This window comes from Chionomys nivalis, chromosome 19 (genome assembly GCF_950005125.1).
Source record: "Chionomys nivalis chromosome 19, mChiNiv1.1, whole genome shotgun sequence".
In the NCBI taxonomy this organism is placed as follows: domain Eukaryota; kingdom Metazoa; phylum Chordata; class Mammalia; order Rodentia; family Cricetidae; genus Chionomys; species Chionomys nivalis.
In genome coordinates, this window is record NC_080104.1 from 26,860,235 (window position 1) to 26,878,242 (window position 18,008).

The 18,008-nt window shown below is 39.7% G+C and overlaps 1 protein-coding gene across 6 annotated transcripts in view; it reads right to left on the reverse strand.

The window, feature by feature from the left end:
• Positions 1 to 3,285: 3,285 nt before the first annotated feature.
• Positions 3,286 to 18,008, reverse strand: part of Phf3 (PHD finger protein 3) — a 72,757-nt gene continuing 58,034 nt past the window's right edge. For all 6 annotated transcript variants that reach the window (XM_057794650.1, XM_057794653.1, XM_057794649.1 and 3 more), the window contains 7 exons: positions 16,430 to 16,561; positions 15,507 to 15,639; positions 14,378 to 14,573; positions 13,173 to 13,320; positions 10,555 to 10,644; positions 7,028 to 7,223; positions 3,286 to 6,808 (listed from right to left, as the gene is read on the reverse strand). In XM_057794650.1, coding sequence (XP_057650633.1) covers positions 4,725 to 6,808; positions 7,028 to 7,223; positions 10,555 to 10,644; positions 13,173 to 13,320; positions 14,378 to 14,573; positions 15,507 to 15,639; positions 16,430 to 16,561 — 2,979 coding nt within the window. In that variant the 3' untranslated portion in view covers positions 3,286 to 4,724. The remainder of the gene's footprint in view (positions 6,809 to 7,027; positions 7,224 to 10,554; positions 10,645 to 13,172; positions 13,321 to 14,377; positions 14,574 to 15,506; positions 15,640 to 16,429; positions 16,562 to 18,008) is intronic.

Here is an 18,008-nt window from a genome sequence, read left to right on the forward strand (position 1 = left end):
ATGGTGCTATGCACGTTGTTGAAAGGGTATCAATGATTGAACCCGCACTGGAATAGGCATGATATCATATTGAACTCCCTAGCAAGCTCACTGGCTCAGTAAAGGCATGGTGCTTATGAGGATAATCAACCATATTCTAGTTAGATATGAAGCTTACTCCAAAGGAGGGAATTCATATCTGGTACTGTAAACCTAGTCAAAAGCCAAGAAAGGTCACTGGCCCTAGGGAGGAACCTTGTTTTATTAAACAGCTATACTGTCAAACTGCCTTCTCAATAGTGTTTATACTCATGGGTTTACCTTGATCTCAAGGTTAAAGGAGCATTGCAGAAAAGTGGGTGGGAAGAAACAACTGGCCAATGGGGAGAAGTTTGAAATACTGAATTCAGAGTATGGGATGGCCGATGCACTTACCTATGCACAGCTGTTGTGATTGCCCGCACAAAACCAAACCAGTCAAGATTCCAGCATAGATGGTCCCACCCTTGGCAGAAAAGCTATAAGCAACTGAAGGCTGATGAACCAGAGAGTCACTCTGCTTTGAGGACATGAATGCTGAAAGAGCTAAGGGGGAATTGGGAAGGAAGTGGTGGTGCATGGATAGAAAATATACGTGTGACAATTTTGAAGAAAAATATTTTTACAAAACAAATGACATTCTTAGTGTGGAAGCTACTTTTCATTCCATTTTGAAACATGTGAGATGGGCTCATGTACCCCAGCTGGCCTACAACTCACCACCTGCTTACTTCCACTCCAAACTGCTACCATTACAAGGGTGCAACCCCTTGTCTGGTACTGGGGTCTGAACCCCAGGTTTGTACATGTCAGGTTAAAAAATAAGAAAGATCTACCAACCAAGCTACAGCCTTACACAAATGCTATACTATAAATAAGAGGACTATCGCTAAAATAATTACTCAAGAGTGCTAGAGATACAGGTCAGAGCAACCCTGAGTCGTTGTCTAGCATGGGCAAGGCCCTAGGTCCAAACCACAGCAATGTGGGAAGAAAAAGTGAAGTTTTACCTCTCAGCTTTGGCCATCTCAACAAGCTTCCCACACCTGCAGTCTCACACTCAACTATCACTCCTCCCACCATGTGGCAAGACCTGCCAGCTTGGGAACTTACAATGACACGCAGTAATGAATTCTAAGTGCCATGCAAGCGTCTGCAGAGCGGGTACATTACAAACATCCACAAACGCAATGCTTCCTAGAGATGGCCCAGCAAATGGCTTGGTGAAAGTCCCTTCACTTTAAAACTGTACTCCATGTAACAAACTATGAAGTGATGGTAAGCAGGGCTTATGTAAACATGCTCTGAAAGCATGAAACAAAAATTGGAACTCTACATTACCTCACTTTCTTCTATACTGTTCGTATTTACAATGACCTTATTCTGTATTTCCAGGCTAACAATTGGACAACTACAATTTGCAAGCCTGGCTAAAATGGTTCCCCAATCTCGGAGATGTCAATCTACATCTTAGTTCTTGCAGAATCTAAACACCAGGTTCCATAGCAGAGAAGTGGTCACAGATGACACCTATGCAGTTGACTTTCAGATAAGGAGGCTGTCTTGGAATGTTTGGTCGAGCAAATGACATCACACAGACCTTTAAGTGTAAGGGCACCAGAAGAGGTTGGAGATGATAGCATCAAAGCGGGCCTCTCCTCTGCCTTTAAATACGGGGGCGCGACTAGGAGCTGAAAAATAAAGTGCATCTTAAAGCTAGAAAAGGTAAGGAAGTGGTTACTCTAGTGTGATGGACATTCTTGATTGTCAACTTGACTACATCTGAAATTAAAAGTGGCTGGGTACATACACCTGTGAGGGATATTCTTTTAAATAAAGTGGGAAGGCCTACTTTTATTCTGGATCTTTTGAGTTGTGTAGTGGCATTTCATTTGTATCTTAATAAAGGTTGCTTGAAGATTTAAGAAAAACCACCCCACTATTCAATCTTTACAGACCAAGGTAGTGGTAACACACACCTTTAATCCCAGTGGCCACACTAATTTGCCATAGAAATCGGGTGCTGCACACCTTTAATCCCAGCCCTGGAGAGGATTATAAAACAGGAGGAAACAGCTCTCAGTCTCATTCTGAGATTACCAGAGGCAGGCTCGCCATTTCGGATTGAGGTCGAGGTAAGAGCCAGTGTCTGGCTGCTTGGCTTCTGTGGTCTTCATCTTGAACCCCAGTATCAGTCTCTGAGATTTTATTAATAGTGCTTCAGAAATCTTTAACCTGTACCACACTCTTTGCTTGCTTGCTCATTGAAAAGTCCATTCCTTCATTTGTCATTAGAACTCACTTCCCTGGCAATTCTGACAGCTCAGAAGACCAACGGACTTACCTAGTCTTGTGTATTGAACAATTACTGGATTCTTGAACCTACCACTGGTAAACAGACATTGTTGGACTAGTTGGACCACAGCTTGTAAACTATTCTAATAAATACCATTCTTTAAGTTCTGTACCTCTGGAGTACCCTAATATACCTAGATTCCCCAATAGGGGCACACCCTGTGGCTACCTCCCTTATATGCGTGACATTTTCATCTGCAGAACTGCAATGAGCAGTTGTAGCTGCACCGAGGCAGCCATATCACAGCAGGAACAAATGAGTGCTAGTGAGTTCGGGCACATGGCTAAAATACACTAGCCAATCTGTGTGAACAGATGTGTGGGCATACAGTTGTCTTGCTATTCCTGTTGATTGCTAAAAAGGGGTTCAGGAATGCTGATGGGATGAACAGAAAGGCTATAAATGCTTTTGCTTCCCTCTCTCCATTTTTAGAGCACAACTATTGAACAGACTGTAAAGGAAAGCAAAGCTAACTGGGACTCCAACTCTGATTATAGCAGTCTAACCTTGGACAATTTCCCAGGTTCCAGATTTTTAAATTCTTAATCAACTGTTCACCTATCAAGGCTGGTCAAAGATCGCATGAACCAAACATTCAATACAAGACCTGGCATCTAGGGCTCAATGCGGCTATCTTTTTCCATTCAAAAATCCCCTTTCTTTTTACGTGTACCTTAGAAAACAAGTCAGGTGTCAGGTGAACCCACAAACCACATACATCAGGAAAAGCAGATTTCCTGACACATGTGGAGTAAGTAACCCATGACTTCACAATCATGTAAACAATGATTAGCCTTAGAATTGGTCTTGTGTAAGACCTTTCTTTTCCCTTGCAAGTTAACTTCCAAAAAAGGTAGACCAAAGTTAAAAATACTTTATTTAAGTGAAAACCCTTCACTTTAGAACTTTCATGATGATAAATTTTAGAGGCAAAGATGAAAGAAGTCTACTGTAATCCTTGCGATTCAGACAAAATGCTTGACTGTTATTTTCTCTAGAGCGAATAGCAAGGTTAATCCAGTTTAAAAACCTGGTAACGCCCCTTTAAGTACAATTTTCTTAATTTTGTGGCGTTCCTGAGATTCTTATTCATGGGTACAAGTAGGCAAGAACACTGATTGCTCTTGATTGGGTCTCAAGTGTTTTAACATCGTCTGGCAGCTACTGCTTTATAAATTTTAAACATCAGCATAGGCTGTATTTCAGGGTGTAGGTAAGTTTAAATACGAAAGAACAACAGTCTCATGTATTTTCTATTTCAAGTCAAACTGGTATATTCAATTTTACAGTTGCCCTACAAACAAAATCATTTTACAAAAAAAAATTTTCAAAATACATTTCACTTAAAAGTTCTGCAGTTTTACAATGATTACTGAGTCCCGTATAACAAAGTTTGATCATATATAAGTGTTCAGAATCATAATAGCAACTAAGCGGATAACTGCAAAGCTCCCTGCTGGCAGGTCTACGTACTAGTCTCTTTAGAAGTGGTACATCAGACTGAAAACCAACCATTCCCTGCTGGTCATGTCTGACATTGTGTCTACACATCCTTTCGGGGTAGAAGAACAATGAATGTCTCACGGAAAAGAAGCTTTGAGGAACCTCTCTTACTACTGAATTTCAAATCACACACACAAAGCAGGTGAGAAATTCTTTTATCATATTTAGAATCAAAATATCCCTTAAAATATTTACATTTTACAGTAAAAAGGATAGCAAAACACAAGATCATGTACAAGCTTAAGTATTCAAGTTTCTGAAGAGCCAGAAGGGAAAGGAATATGGCCTACCACAAACTGCAGGACATGGTAAGAAATGCCTTCAATGAGTGCAGATTAAAGCAATAAGTGGACTCCTTGGGCTTCTGATTCATGGTCAAAAATTGCCCAACTAGATGATTAGTATGGTCTGATTATGAAGTCACTTGGCTTTTTTTGTTGCTCCTCTACGTTTTCTTTAAAAACAGTGCAATTGAAAACAAATGTACAGAGCACAGGTTACTTTCAAATTAGTCATTATATAAAGGACATTCACTAGAGGCAGTAAATATATTTCATAGTTAACCATATTTACCAATTAAGGAATAAAACTAAAATTTCTAAGCCTTTATTGCATATTAATAAAACAATCTTTGAATATACAGCTTGTAAAACTTTCAAAAATATTAAATTCCTGGAAGTAGGACGGTGGATGGTGGGCACTGTGCAGACCTGCTCCAGCAGCTGACTGCTCTGCAGACCACCAAGAGGAAAGATTTAAAAGGTGGAACAGTCCTTCCAGGCGATCTTATAAAGATACACAACATCTAATAGTTTTTTAAATGCGACGTTGAAGCAGCCTACAAATTTCACCTTTTGCTTTTTGCTCTGTCAGTGTGGTCCCTGTCTTTATAGTACCTCTCTCTGTCCTTCTCCCCTTCTCTATGCTTATTCTTCTCTCGTTCCTTCTCCTTTTCATGGTCCGGTTTCTTGTCTGCATTCTTACTCTCTCTGCCTACTTTTCCATCTGTCGCTCGATCACTATGTGATGCCCGTGCCCGTTCCTTATGTCCTTCCTCTTTGTTTTTCCTGTCTCTGTCTTTTTCTTGGCTTCTGTCTCTGTGTCTGTGTCTTTCAGAGTCTTGCTCCCATTCCTTGTCATGACGCTCTCTTTTCAAGTGGTGCGAATCACTGTAAAATCTCTGGCGGTCCCCTTTACCCCTATTGAATGGCCTGTCTAGTTGTTGTTGGTCTTGCCTACCCCAAGGGTCACTATGACGCCTTTCTGGTCTCCGTATGTCTTTGACCTGATAAAAATTTTGTGGGGCCATATACCTTGATGCTTGTGAAAGCGGCCCCATCATACGTTGAGGTTGGCCTGGGAGATGAACAGGTGGCCAAGGAACCATAGGGTTTTGAGGAAAACCAAAGCCTGGAGGGGGAAGTAACGGAGGTGGCAAATGTGGTGGAAATCCAAACACACTTTGGGGAGGGAAGTTTGGAGGTCCTGGAAATGGGAACCCAGGAGGACTAGACTTGAGATGCTGGATATTGGGCTGCTGTGGCCTCACAGGTGAAAAGTTTGCACTTGCCCTGGGGCTGGTACTCCTAGAAGTAAAGTTGATGCTTTTAGAAGGAAATTCTGACTGGCATGTACTTCCAGCTTCAAAATGAGATGATGCTGTAGTTGATCCTCTTCTAAATGGGTGAACGGTTTCAATACTTTGTGTTAAAATATCCTCCTGTAAAGGACTGGCTTGTTCTGTCTGTGAAGAATTTATGTTTTCCGCCGAGGATGGGTTTTGTGTAGTCTCAGAATCATCATTCTGCTCTACACATGAGTTCCTCTCTATGGAAGACAGTTTTCCCTCCCCACTGACTGATTCTGCTAAGAGCTCTTTGCTGTGCGATGGACCAGGCAGAGCATGCTTGTCTCCATTTCGGCAGCTCTCTGCATCTTTGCTTTCTGAGGTTGTCTGCTGATTTCGTCCTGCTGCTTGCCTAGGATCCCTTTTCAGATTGATAAACTGGGGGGACCTTGTGTTAGCAACAACATTTTCACTGCAACTCACATTCCCATCTACGCTTCCCTTTCCTGTACTAGGCCTGCATGGAGAATGACTCGAAGTCCGAGTATCTTGCAAACTACTCTCTTGATCTTGGAGCAGCTGCCTTTTTAATGTTCTGTCTTTGTTTTCCACAGTTTCCTCATGTTTTGATGGAATTGATAAATTTGTTAAGAATGCTTCTGTAGAAACATCTGGAGGTTTCCCTCTCAGACTAAGACTCGCCAAAGGCCCTGGGGAAATGGAAGGGCAGCCCACTAATGAAGTGTCTTCTACTCCTGAGTTTTTACCTATAGATTCTGAAATATTATCTGCTTTAACTTTTATCTCCTTGGCTTCACCTTCAGCTACCTCCACTTTGTCTATTTTCTCTACTTTTGGGTTGGTTTGATCATTTATAAAAGGAATTTCTTTGAGAGGTTCTCCAGAAGGCTGAGCCTGCTCATACACTTGACCAGTGGTGCCCAAAAGGCTTTGGAGTATATCATCCACAGGAAGAGGCTTATTTGCTAATTCCAAAGTAGAGGGTTGATTTTCCCAGCCTATAAGGACCCCAGGAAGGAACCGCAAGGGTTTTGGTGGCTCCGGCTTATTGACTTCCAACAGAGGTTCAGTGGTTGCGGGCAGGTCTTCCGGCATCGGCTGAGGGAGCTTGTTTCTCTGCTTGTGCAGCACAGCTGTGAAGGAATTGAAGAAGTCGTTCTCCTCCTCTGCGGTTTCCTCCAGAGACGAGTCCAGTTTCCCCTTTTTGTCAGGTGGCAAGGCTACTGGGGCGGTCTCAGGAGTCTCGGCTGTGTGACTAGGACCAGCACTAGCGCTGTGCTGTCGCTTCAGCTTCTGACGAATAATGAGGCCCAACAACAGATTAGGTCTGTGCAGCTCGAGCCCTGGAGAAAACAAACAAACATCAACCATCATTTGCAATCAATTCCTAAAAGGGTACATTTCACAAGCAGTCCATTCCAAGCTACCGAATGGTGGCTAGCCCTGTCACGCCGTCTCTAATGGGTCTGAATCCTAAGACAAAAAGCAGCCATTCTTTTTTATTTGGACTGACCCCTCCCACTTTATTTCAATCTTATTCTATTACCAAAACATGTACCTACCAGGTCCATCAAAAGGCACAAGAGGGTGTGGAATTTTATCTGCAGCACCCAAAGGAATAAGGTACATATCTTTAACCTGCTTCATGTTGTTAGCAGCTACGCCATAACGCTTTCTGCTACTGAAGTATGCAAACAGCAAAGTGTAAGAAATTTGATCTTCTTCAGTTACTGGTGTGAAGCGAACCACACAGATTTCCTATTCAAGAGAGTAACAAACAATTGCTTAAAATAATAATCTAATATGTAGCTTGATTTCAAATACAGTTTATTATTAGTATTAATCTAATTTGGAGTTTTATGAAGGTCATCAAATAGCAGTCAAGTTAAATAGAAACTAGAATTCTAAAAGGAAACAACTTCTAAGAAAATACCCTTCCTGGTTCATTGAGGATTCTGTATTATTTGAAGACCTCCCATAACAAATTGAGACCTGAACAGGATAGCAGCATACACACCTATACTCCCAGGCACTTGGGGACTGAGAGGCAGAAGAACGAGAAGTTTAATTCCTGCCTGGGCTACCCAATAAGTTCAATGTGAGTCTGGGCAATTTAGGAGATGCTCATTTATGATAAAATATGGTCTATGCAAATAGCTCACCAGTAGAACATTTGCCTAGTATGAGTAAGGTAGGGATGCAGAGGAGAAAGGCCCAAGGCACTTGGATACAATGAAATTGTTCAAGGTCATACAAATTATCAGTGGCAAGGACAATGTTGAAACCCAAGTCTTTTGGTATCTGCACAATTCCTGATTTCCAAAGATATAACCTCTAGAGAGCAGCCTGTATTCTGGGCACACTGAAATAATAGTGCCCCACACTACTACCCAACTATGTCACAGAAGTTGGTCCTACTGTGGGAGATATATCCAAGATCTCAGCAAATGTCTGAAATCACAGATAACACTGAACATTATATAAATATTCATTCCCTGCATGTACCTATGATCCCAATGATAAAGCTAATTAATAAATTAGACAGAAAAAGGCATACAGTAATGGGAAAATATAATGTATTAAAATTGTTAGTATCACTAATTTTATGTTTTGAGGCTATTAAATAAAATAAAAATTATCTAATGATGGAGATAGTTAGCACGTGGGTAGCACACACTGTCTGAAAGCTAGATGACTCACATCCTTGATGTACAGAGAAAGCAGAATGGAAAAATATTTTTCATCATATACCTTAAAACTAAAACCTCAGAGAGTGGAAAAAAGTGATAAACTTAGATACACACAAACACGCAAGCCTGGTATCCAGTCTACAGAGCCTAAGCATAGGAATAAAGGGGACTTGGTTTTGACAACACTCTAAAGACATATACACACAAACTCTAAGCTTTTAAGGTGATTGGCTAACTCAGTAATTTTGCTTCCCACTTCTGGGGTTCTTGGATTTATTATAAATAAAAAGATAGTCATAATTTTGTATTATTTTAGTAATGGAGGGTTCTTCCTAAAGGTTTGCAGTCAAAAATGGCAAAGGCCTGCTTCACTACAATGCCTAATGACACAAAAACAAGAAATATATTAGTGAGTTAAGCTATGGCTCTGCCTCCTAGATATTAGATAGAGTTCTTACAACTCCTATCTGAAGATTCGGTATCAATGCTCTCAACTCTGAAACTTGGAAGGCCAACATTTAGAAAACTCCATACCTGTCGACATGTGATAAAATGCAATCAAAACATGGGTACCCTAAAAATATGGTATGAAATTACCTTCAGTCTATGCTTGTAAGGTTTATGTAACCCATAAATGCATTTCACATTTATACTTGAACCTCCATTCCGAAGGTACCATCTTACATATATGCTAACATTACAAAATTCAGAGAAGTTCAAAATCTAAAGCATTTCTGATCGATCATAAGCAGTTTGGATAGGGGATATACAAAATGTCTTAGTAATATCACATTACATATAAGCTAAGTATTCTTGTGTTTAAACCAATTCAATCTGAAGGCATGCTATAAAGTACTGGGCAGTAACATACATCCCCACGCTTTCACACACACACACACACACACACACACACTAAATGTGTGTATGTGTATAAATGATAGCAAACAATGCAATTCTGTCTATCTCTACCTCCCAAGCTTAGTAGCCTTTTACCTGCCTCGAAGTATTGAAACACAAAAATCAATTTAATTTAAAAATCTATATGGGGGGGGGGATGTTTAAGACTCTCCATTTTGGTTCACTTTAAAGAAAAACAAGAAACTTCTACAAAGAAATTATTTAAATTATTCGTATATATTATTATTCTCTATAAGTTTAAGAAACTAGAGATATTATGTAGAAAACCTGGAAGAGAAATATTAGCATGATGGGGGCTACTGATTATCTCCTAGTTTATAGTCTCCTCTTTCTGTTACTAACAAACCTTAATTTTTGGCTGGCACTTGGGCACCCAGTAGAGACCACGTTTGCCAGTTTCCTTTGCAGTTACATATAGCTGTTTGACTACATTCATGTCAAGTGAATTAAAGAAAAAAATTAAGTGATGACTGTAATTTCTCAGGTTTGCCTTTAAGAACAACTTGACAAACCAGATGGTGGTGGCACACACCTTTAATCCCAGCACTCAGGAAGCACAGGTAGACAGATCTCTGTGAGTTCGAGGCCAGTCTGGTCTACAGAGAGAGTTCCACGACAGGCTCAAAAGCTACACAGAGGAACCCTGTCTTGAAAAACATGAAATAAAAAAACCAACCAAACAAAAACCCTTGACAAATAGCCCTCACTTATCCCCACCAGTGGCTGACATGAGCTTTGAACAATTTTGCCTAATGAAGGCAAGCACTCCTGGAAACAATAAATGGACAGAACAGTCTGGTTCCCAAATGATCCTACAAGACCAGAGCCCAAAGCCTTAAGCACCTTAACTGGTAAAGGAGGACTGGCTTCTGCAGTATCTGAACCCCTGGACAGAGAGTGCAGAACTCGCCTGCAGCTTGACTAAAACAGGGAAAATCAACACCTACTCCACCACATTTCCTTCCACACTGCTAACGGAGCTATGGAGGACACATTCCAGAAGACAGGGACTAAAAGGGAATGCTGCACCGCTTTGAGCAAAGGGCTTTACTTCAGTTTGCATATCCACATGTGTAGCCCACAGGTCAACCAAAGGGTCATTTCTAGGAAGCTGTCCTTACTGTTCTAAGAAACAGTATCTTACTGGGCCCTGTGCTCTAATTAGCTTGGTATCTGGCCAAGCATCACAAGTCCGCACCTGTCTCTCCAGTGCTGACATCATAAATGTGCACCTCCACACTCTAGACTGTTATGTGTACTGGGAATTAAACACAGGTCCTCAGGCTTGCATAGATGTCATTTTACCAAATGATCTGTCTATCACCTCCAGGGCCCTTTACCTCCATTCTGTAATGCAGATTATAACATTTCAAACTTGTATTAGCTCCCTTCCCCTAAGAAATACTGGACCCTTGTATAAAACACTAAGTAGTTTGATTCTGTAAACATTTCACATACTGGCATTTTAAAAGTTTACATACCTTGGTTCCTGAGGCTTTTATTTTTTCCACGTAATCCCAAACTGTCTGAGGTGATATCCTGCCACCTACTTGAATACTATCTGGTAAGTCCTATGGTTTAAAAAAAAAAATTCAACAAATATAGAATATCTTCATTACAATATCCATGACTCATACATATTTAGCTTTGAGAATAATTTGAAAAACAAGTAAGCAAGGCTATAAGAACATGGTGGTAGAACATGTACTTAGCATATATAAGACTCAAGCTTCAGTCGATCTCCAGAACACACAGTGAGTAAAATTGCAACAGAAAACAAAACACAGTAGAGAAATAGCAACAGATCTTATTTCAAATGCCAACTTCAAATAAGTAATACTAAAAATGCAGTTTACTAAGGAGGAAAATGTTAGATAAAAGCATAAAATACAGTCTCAACATTAAGAAAAAAATATCCAAGGTCATACCAGGTCAGAATAAACAAGCACAAGGAAAAGAACCAGCGGCCAACACAGTGATGTGGGATTTCCCTCTGGATGCTGTGATTATCATTGGTTAATAAAGAAACTGCATTGGGCCTACACAGGGAATAGAGGTAGGCAGGGAAAACTAAGCTGAGTGCTGGGAGAAAAGGAGGTGGAGTCAGGGAGAAGCCATGTAGCCCCTCCCTGCCAGAGACAGTCACCGGACAGAACATTGGCAGGTAAGGCACAGCCGTGTGGTGATACACAGATTAATAAGATCAGTACACTCCTGGACACTCAGAGGCAGGCTTTCTGTTCTTCAGTGGTTATCTGTGGTAGTGGGCAGGACAATTCTTTGCCTTTGGTTTTTTTTGTTTTGTTTGGCTTTGGTTTTGTTTTTTTGAGTGAGGGTTTCTCTGTGTAACAACCCTAGCTGTCCTAGAACTAGCTCTTGTAGATCAGGCTGACCTCCAACTCAGAGATCTCTGCCTCCCAAGTGCTGGGATAAAGCCGTGTGCCACCATTGCCTGGCTGTTTTATATTTTCAAACAGGTCTCACTATGTAGACCAGGCTGGTCTCGAACTCACAGAGATCCACCTGCCTCCGTCTCCAAAGTGCTGGAACTACGGGCATGCACTGCTATGCCTGGTGCTTCTTAACTTTTTTTTTTTTTGAGGTATTCTTAATTATTAATAGCTGAAGTTTAGATTTGATGCAACTTAATTACAAAGTATATTTTTGTAAAAAGAAAATTAATTCTAACAATGCAAAACATTTTAAAAATGTATAAGCACACACAAGGTATACTGGTATTATATATAAATATATAAAATTAATCAGACATTTAAAACTTATTCAGTGTATTCCTTTTTTCTCTGAAGACCAAGGAAAATCATAAAAGTAGAATTAAGATTATTTAACTCATTAGTTGCTTTGAATATTTTGAGATTTTAGCTCAAAAAAAAAACTAAACTAAAAAGCAGAAATGGAGTTAAAGAAAGTGAACACATAGAAACTGTAACATTCAGGAAAACAGTTTCATTCAAAGTCAAAGGGTCTGGGAGTCTAGGACCAAATTACCATGTAAAAGAATTGCCTTAAAAATAATATAAAAAAAAAAAAAAACCCTTAAGAATTCAAGACTTTTTTCCTTCAAAAGACCATCACTGCCCCATCTAATTTTTCTCTAACAAAACTCACATTCCTAAAATATTGTTATCCAAGTAAATTATGTAACAATAGCATTGTGTAGTAACTAAAAACAACAGTGATATAAGGTTCTGTGGCTGTAGCTTGGTGGCAGAAGGCTTGACATGCACACGGGGCCCTGGGATGGGTATCTAGAAACACAAGGAGGCCAGGGAAGGAGGAGATGGACTCAGGAAAATTTCAGCCTAATCAAAAGAAAACTCACCTTAACATTATAGAGAATGATCATATGATTTAGACTTGTTAAAATCTGAAATGAATTATTTAAATAACTGGCTTATGATTAGAAGACTAAGAATAAATGAAAAAGCTAATCTAACAAACCAGCAAAAATAATGTACATAATACATGTACATTGGCTTTGTCTCCTCTGATGTAGTTGTTTAAATGTCACAGCTGGTCACTAATTACAGCATTATGCTACTACTGTTTATTTTCTATTACTTAACATTTTCTTCCTTTGGATATACAACCAACCACAGTTACCACTGCACTGATTAGTCAGTGCTCTCCGGAGACTGACAATTAGATGTAAGCTTTACTCCCCAGTATAAACAGACAGGCAAATACTCCGGTCCCGAACATAAACAGTGTAGGAATTCCATTTCTTTAGCAATTTAGAGACTCTTTTCTCAGGCTACCTTTGCCATAAACAGGGAAGTCTTTTATGCAAATCTCTACTTAAAAACAAACTTGGATAATCAGGGAAACACAATGGTTTTAACTGTCTCCGTGAAGTGCATTTTAGAAAAAGTAAGGTATCTAAGTTTAAAACTTTCAGGATACAGTTTTCTACCAGTCTGCAAATTCATTTGTGAATTAATAATTTCATTAATGTAACTGTTTTAAGGATCATTAATAAATGGGCTTTTAACAATTTAAATTATTATTAACTGTATGTCTCCCTGCCTACTGCTTTCAGAAACACAACCCAAGTAAGGAAAAACAACAAAGTTCACAGTACCTCTGTCAAGTACTCAGGGGATCCAGATACAGGGTAGGCTTTGGTAACAAACTTTGCCACACTCGGCATATTGATAAAACCTTTCCAGATGAAGTTCAAACGAGCCAGGAAGGTAGACTCAACTTCAACAGTTCCAGGCATCTCTGGACTAGAACAGGATACTAAAGTTAGCAACAAAGTCATTCATATGACCCTGTGGGTAAAGATACTTGCTACCAATCTTGAGGGCTGGGTTCAATCCCTTGTACCCACATAAAGGTGGAAACAGAAAATCAACAAACCAAGTTGCCCTTTAACCTCCACATGAGTGTTGTAGCACATACACACACAAACAAGTGCAGTAAATAAAATGCCCAGAAATGAGTCAATTTTCTACATAGTTACTAAAAGCATTTTATATCAAGAAGATGATCAATAAAAATAAGTATAAATAAAGGTCAATAAAAAGAAAAGCTATCAGCCGGGCGGTGGTGGCGCACGCCTTTAATCCCAGCACTCGGGAGGCAGAGGCAGGCGGATCTCTGTGAGTTCGAGACCAGCCTGGTCTACAAGAGCTAGTTCCAGGACAGGCTCCAAAGCCACAGAGAAACCCTGTCTCGAAAAACCAAAAAAAAAAAAAAAAAAAAAAAAAGAAAAGCTATCAATCCATAGAAGTCTACATTTTCAATTTATAAATTTACAATCACAAACACATAGTCATGGTTTACAAAGTCATTGTTCTGGGCTGGCTTGAGGTAGGCTAAGATCCAAAACTGTACAAGCATAGAGCAAGTGCTGTATCCCATACTTCTTGGGACCAGCATATTTAAATCATTTGCTTCCGGTTTAGCTATAAAGAGTCACTTTTTACTTTATGTGTATGAGCGTTTGCATATGTAGCATATGCATGTCCATGGAGGCCAGAGGAGGTTGTCAGACCTCTTGGAACTAGAGGTACAGATGGTTCTGAGCTGACCTCTGGGAGAGCAGTCAGTGCTCTTAAATGATGAGCCATAATTAGAATTTGAAAGTTATAACTTCATACTCTCAAGTCTCTTAAATCTAAAATCCATTCAAAATAAATTAACTTTCAGAGTCCTGTTCACTTATCTCACTTGGCCCGAGTATAACAGATACTTTCTCACAAGTCCCTGAGTATGCCACTTTTCTATTTGTAAAAGGACAAGTGAGTAACGGTTACAGAATTATGACTGAGAGAGCGCTACCGTGGCATAGGAGAGAACGTTGATTTGGGAGACTCCTGTTTCTCTTCCTCAAAGAATTCTGAAGCCAGAATAGTTGTAGTTGAAGACAAGGCATCCGCTATACTTTCTGCTTCGTTGTCCGAATGTTTGCGAGCTCCTCCCACAACAACTTTCACGGTTTTTGGAGAAAGATCATCTACAGGTGGTGCCATCCGACCTGAAGCCACAAGACACCAAAATATGCTTGTTATCTGAAATTTTAAAATGTTCATTCAGTTTAGTTTCTAAAGGAATTTCGTTTCTTTGGCTCAATTATTGAGTAAAGATTTCCTGAGGCAATATATACCTGCAATGTTTTCTCACACCAAGTTATTACACCTATTCTCAGAACCAATAAGAAAGTGTTCCAGAGGACAACCCCCTCTTCCACAGAGACCTAAACTAACCAAAGTGGAAGGTTCTACCTGAACTAACCTAACACCCCCTTTGATCATTTTATAAAACATCACAAGTAAATGAGGAGTTGATGATATCTATCCTCACCTATGAATGTGAAAAATCAGCAAAACAATCAATCAATCATAGAGGCACATGCCTTTCATCCCAGCACTAGGGAAATGGAGGCAGGAGGATCTTTCTCAGTTTGAGGCCAACCTGGTCTACAAAGCAACTTCCAGGACAGCCAGGACTGTTACCACGGAAACACTGTCTCCAGGTGTGTGTGTGTGTGTGTGTGTGTGTGTGTGTGTGTGTGAGAGAGAGAGAGAGAGAGAGAGAGAGAGAGAGAGAGAGTGAGTGAGCAATGTTAAGCTACACAACATGAACGACACTGTAGTTTAGAAAATGATACAAATGAGGGACTATAGCACGCGAAAGGAAAAACAAACTCAAACATTCTGAAAACAGGCATGTCTAGTCATCTAACAAAGGCTCCCCATGTGCTGCTGTAAATTTACATTCTTGTGTACATGAAAAGGCATGGCTATCCCTGCTTTTGCATTTGTAAATTGGACCTAATCTCATAGAACAGGAGCAGGTAGATGCTGCAGCACCCAAGCTGGGAAAATAAAACCTACCCCAATTACAAAGACAACTACAGAAATACCCCTTAAACAACGAGCATAATACTGGAGAAGGCAAAACTCCCAACCTATGCATATTTTGCAGTTCAGATCAAAGAGATGCTGTCTGTGTTGACTGGTGGTATCTTTAGATGTGGAGTCAGACTCTTTTTGTTTTTCAGATCCGTCTGGCTTCTCCAATGACTTATTGGCTAAAGGTTCCTAACATAAGTGAGAATAAAAATAAGATTTAGCAGTAAAATCTGGCACTGATTTTAAAAGTCAACTTGCTATTTCATAAACATAAACATATTTCATTTCCAAAGTGAAGCCATTATGTTTGTAAGGTTCTGACTTTCTTAAGAAAAAATAACAGCTGGGCATGGTAGCCACATCTTTAATCCCAGCTCTCACTTGGGTGGCAGAAGCAGGCTAATCTCTGAGTTCAAGCAGACCGATCTCTGTGAGTTCAAGGCCAGCCTGGTCTACAAAGTGAGTTCTGGGACAGCCAAAGCTATATTACACAGATCCTGCCTCAAAAAAACCAATAAATAAGTAAAAATAAGAATTAGCATTTATTACTTCGAGCAAAATCTCAAAACAACTCAAAGCTTTTAGTCAGTCTTCAAATTATTTTTTCCACTGGTATTTGAAAACAAGGAAATTTGAAATAAAAATGTCTCCATCTTGATCTACTTCTCATTTTTTATTATACAAGAGAAAATAAATCTTAATCTAGTTAAAGAAAAGGTGCAATTACTCTCAAATTACACTATTTACAAAACACCAAGGAATTACTGTATCAAATACCCTCAGGATTCCAACAAGTTTTTAAAAGGCGTCTCTATAATGCAGACAATTTTCTGCTGAGAAAAATAAGCTCATAATAACCAATCCAGTAAAACAGACTCCTTTAAAATCCACAATTTAAAAATAATGTTCTGCTTTAATAAGACAAGTCTTCCCCCATCTTCATGTTCTAAGCTACAGATAGGACACATCTGCTCTTTACCTGTATCTCCATGGCTGCTTCCTGTTCTTTCATTGGGGCATCACTCTCAATTTCTATCTCCCCTTTATGAGTTATTTTTGTGATCGGTCGTCTTTCCACTTCTCTTTGCTCTTTCTCAATCATCTCTATAGTCTAACAGAAAACATTTTAAGAAATATTTAAAGTATGTGCTTTAATAATGTACTTACCTAATAATTTTACATAATAAATTTATAGCTTCTCTCGTATAGAAAATACAAATAAACACTGTAAAATATAGAATTCAACTCTATGTCTCAGTCATGAGAGGCTCACATTAACATATGAGATAGTGTATGGGCAGGGGTGACAAATAGAGCAAGAAGTAAGGAGTGCAAAGGTCTGTCCATCTATTCCTTGCTTGTTAGCTGTAAAATATAGATTAAGAAAGTCAGATAGGACCAGTAAGATTGCTCAGAAGGTAAAGGCTCTTACCAAATAACCTGAGAACCTCAGTTTGATCCCTAGAATCCACAGAAAGGCAAGTGGAGCGATCTGCTCACAAACTTGTCTTGTGACATTCGCAAATAAAGGCGCCCTGGCACACCACCATTCCCCATTTATCATACACACAACAGCAGCAAATAAAACTAAAAAAAAAAAAAAAAATTCAAGCAGAAAATCCAAGAAAAGGAAAACTGGTCTCCAATGCACGGGCAGTCAATTTTAAAACGTAACTTTGGCAAGTGTGTATTTAACATGTGGAGAGAAAGATGATGTTAACATTATTTTCAAAATAAAGAAGAGGCAAGATTATGTAAGAATAAAGGAAAAAAAGTGATGTACAAACAGATAGGATACTACATGAAGGCCTCATGACCTTCAGACCACTGTTGACACAGACCAAGGAGGGTTAATGCCCATGATGAAAGCAAGCATCATGTGGTGTAGGAGGCCTTTCTGTATTTGTGTTGCTTTCATTGGTTATTAAAGAAACTACCTTGGCCTAGTTGATAGGGCGGAACTCAGGTAGGCGGGGAAGACAGAACAGAATTCTGGGAGGAAGAAAGCAGAGACAGGCAGACGCCATGAAGCTCTAATTCTATAATCCGCTGACCAGCAAAAAATGAAAGAAAAAAACTAGAAAAATGTATAGAACAAAAAAGGCAATAAAAAAGGAAAAACCTACAGTAGGATATAAGAATTTAATAAACAGGCTGAAAAGGCTCAGTAGTTAGTTAAGGGCACTTGCTCTTGCAAAAGACATGTGTTCAGTTCCCAGAACCTACATGGAGGCTCACATGGGACCCAAAGCTGTGCTGGTTAGTTTTATGTCAACCTATAGTCATCTGAAGAAAGGGAACTCCAATTGAGAAGATGCTTCCACAAGATCAGGCTGTAAGTGGACAAGCCTAAAGGCATTTTCTTTACTAGCAATCAATGGGAGAGGGTCCATCCCACTATAGGAACACATGTGGGGGACACCCCTGGCCTGAAAGTCCTGGGTTCTAGAAGAAAGCAGGCTGAGCAAGCTAAAATGAGCAAACCAGTAAGCAGCACTCCTCCATGGCCTCCGTCCGCATCAGCTTCTGCTCCAAGGTTCCTACAGTTTTGAGTTCCT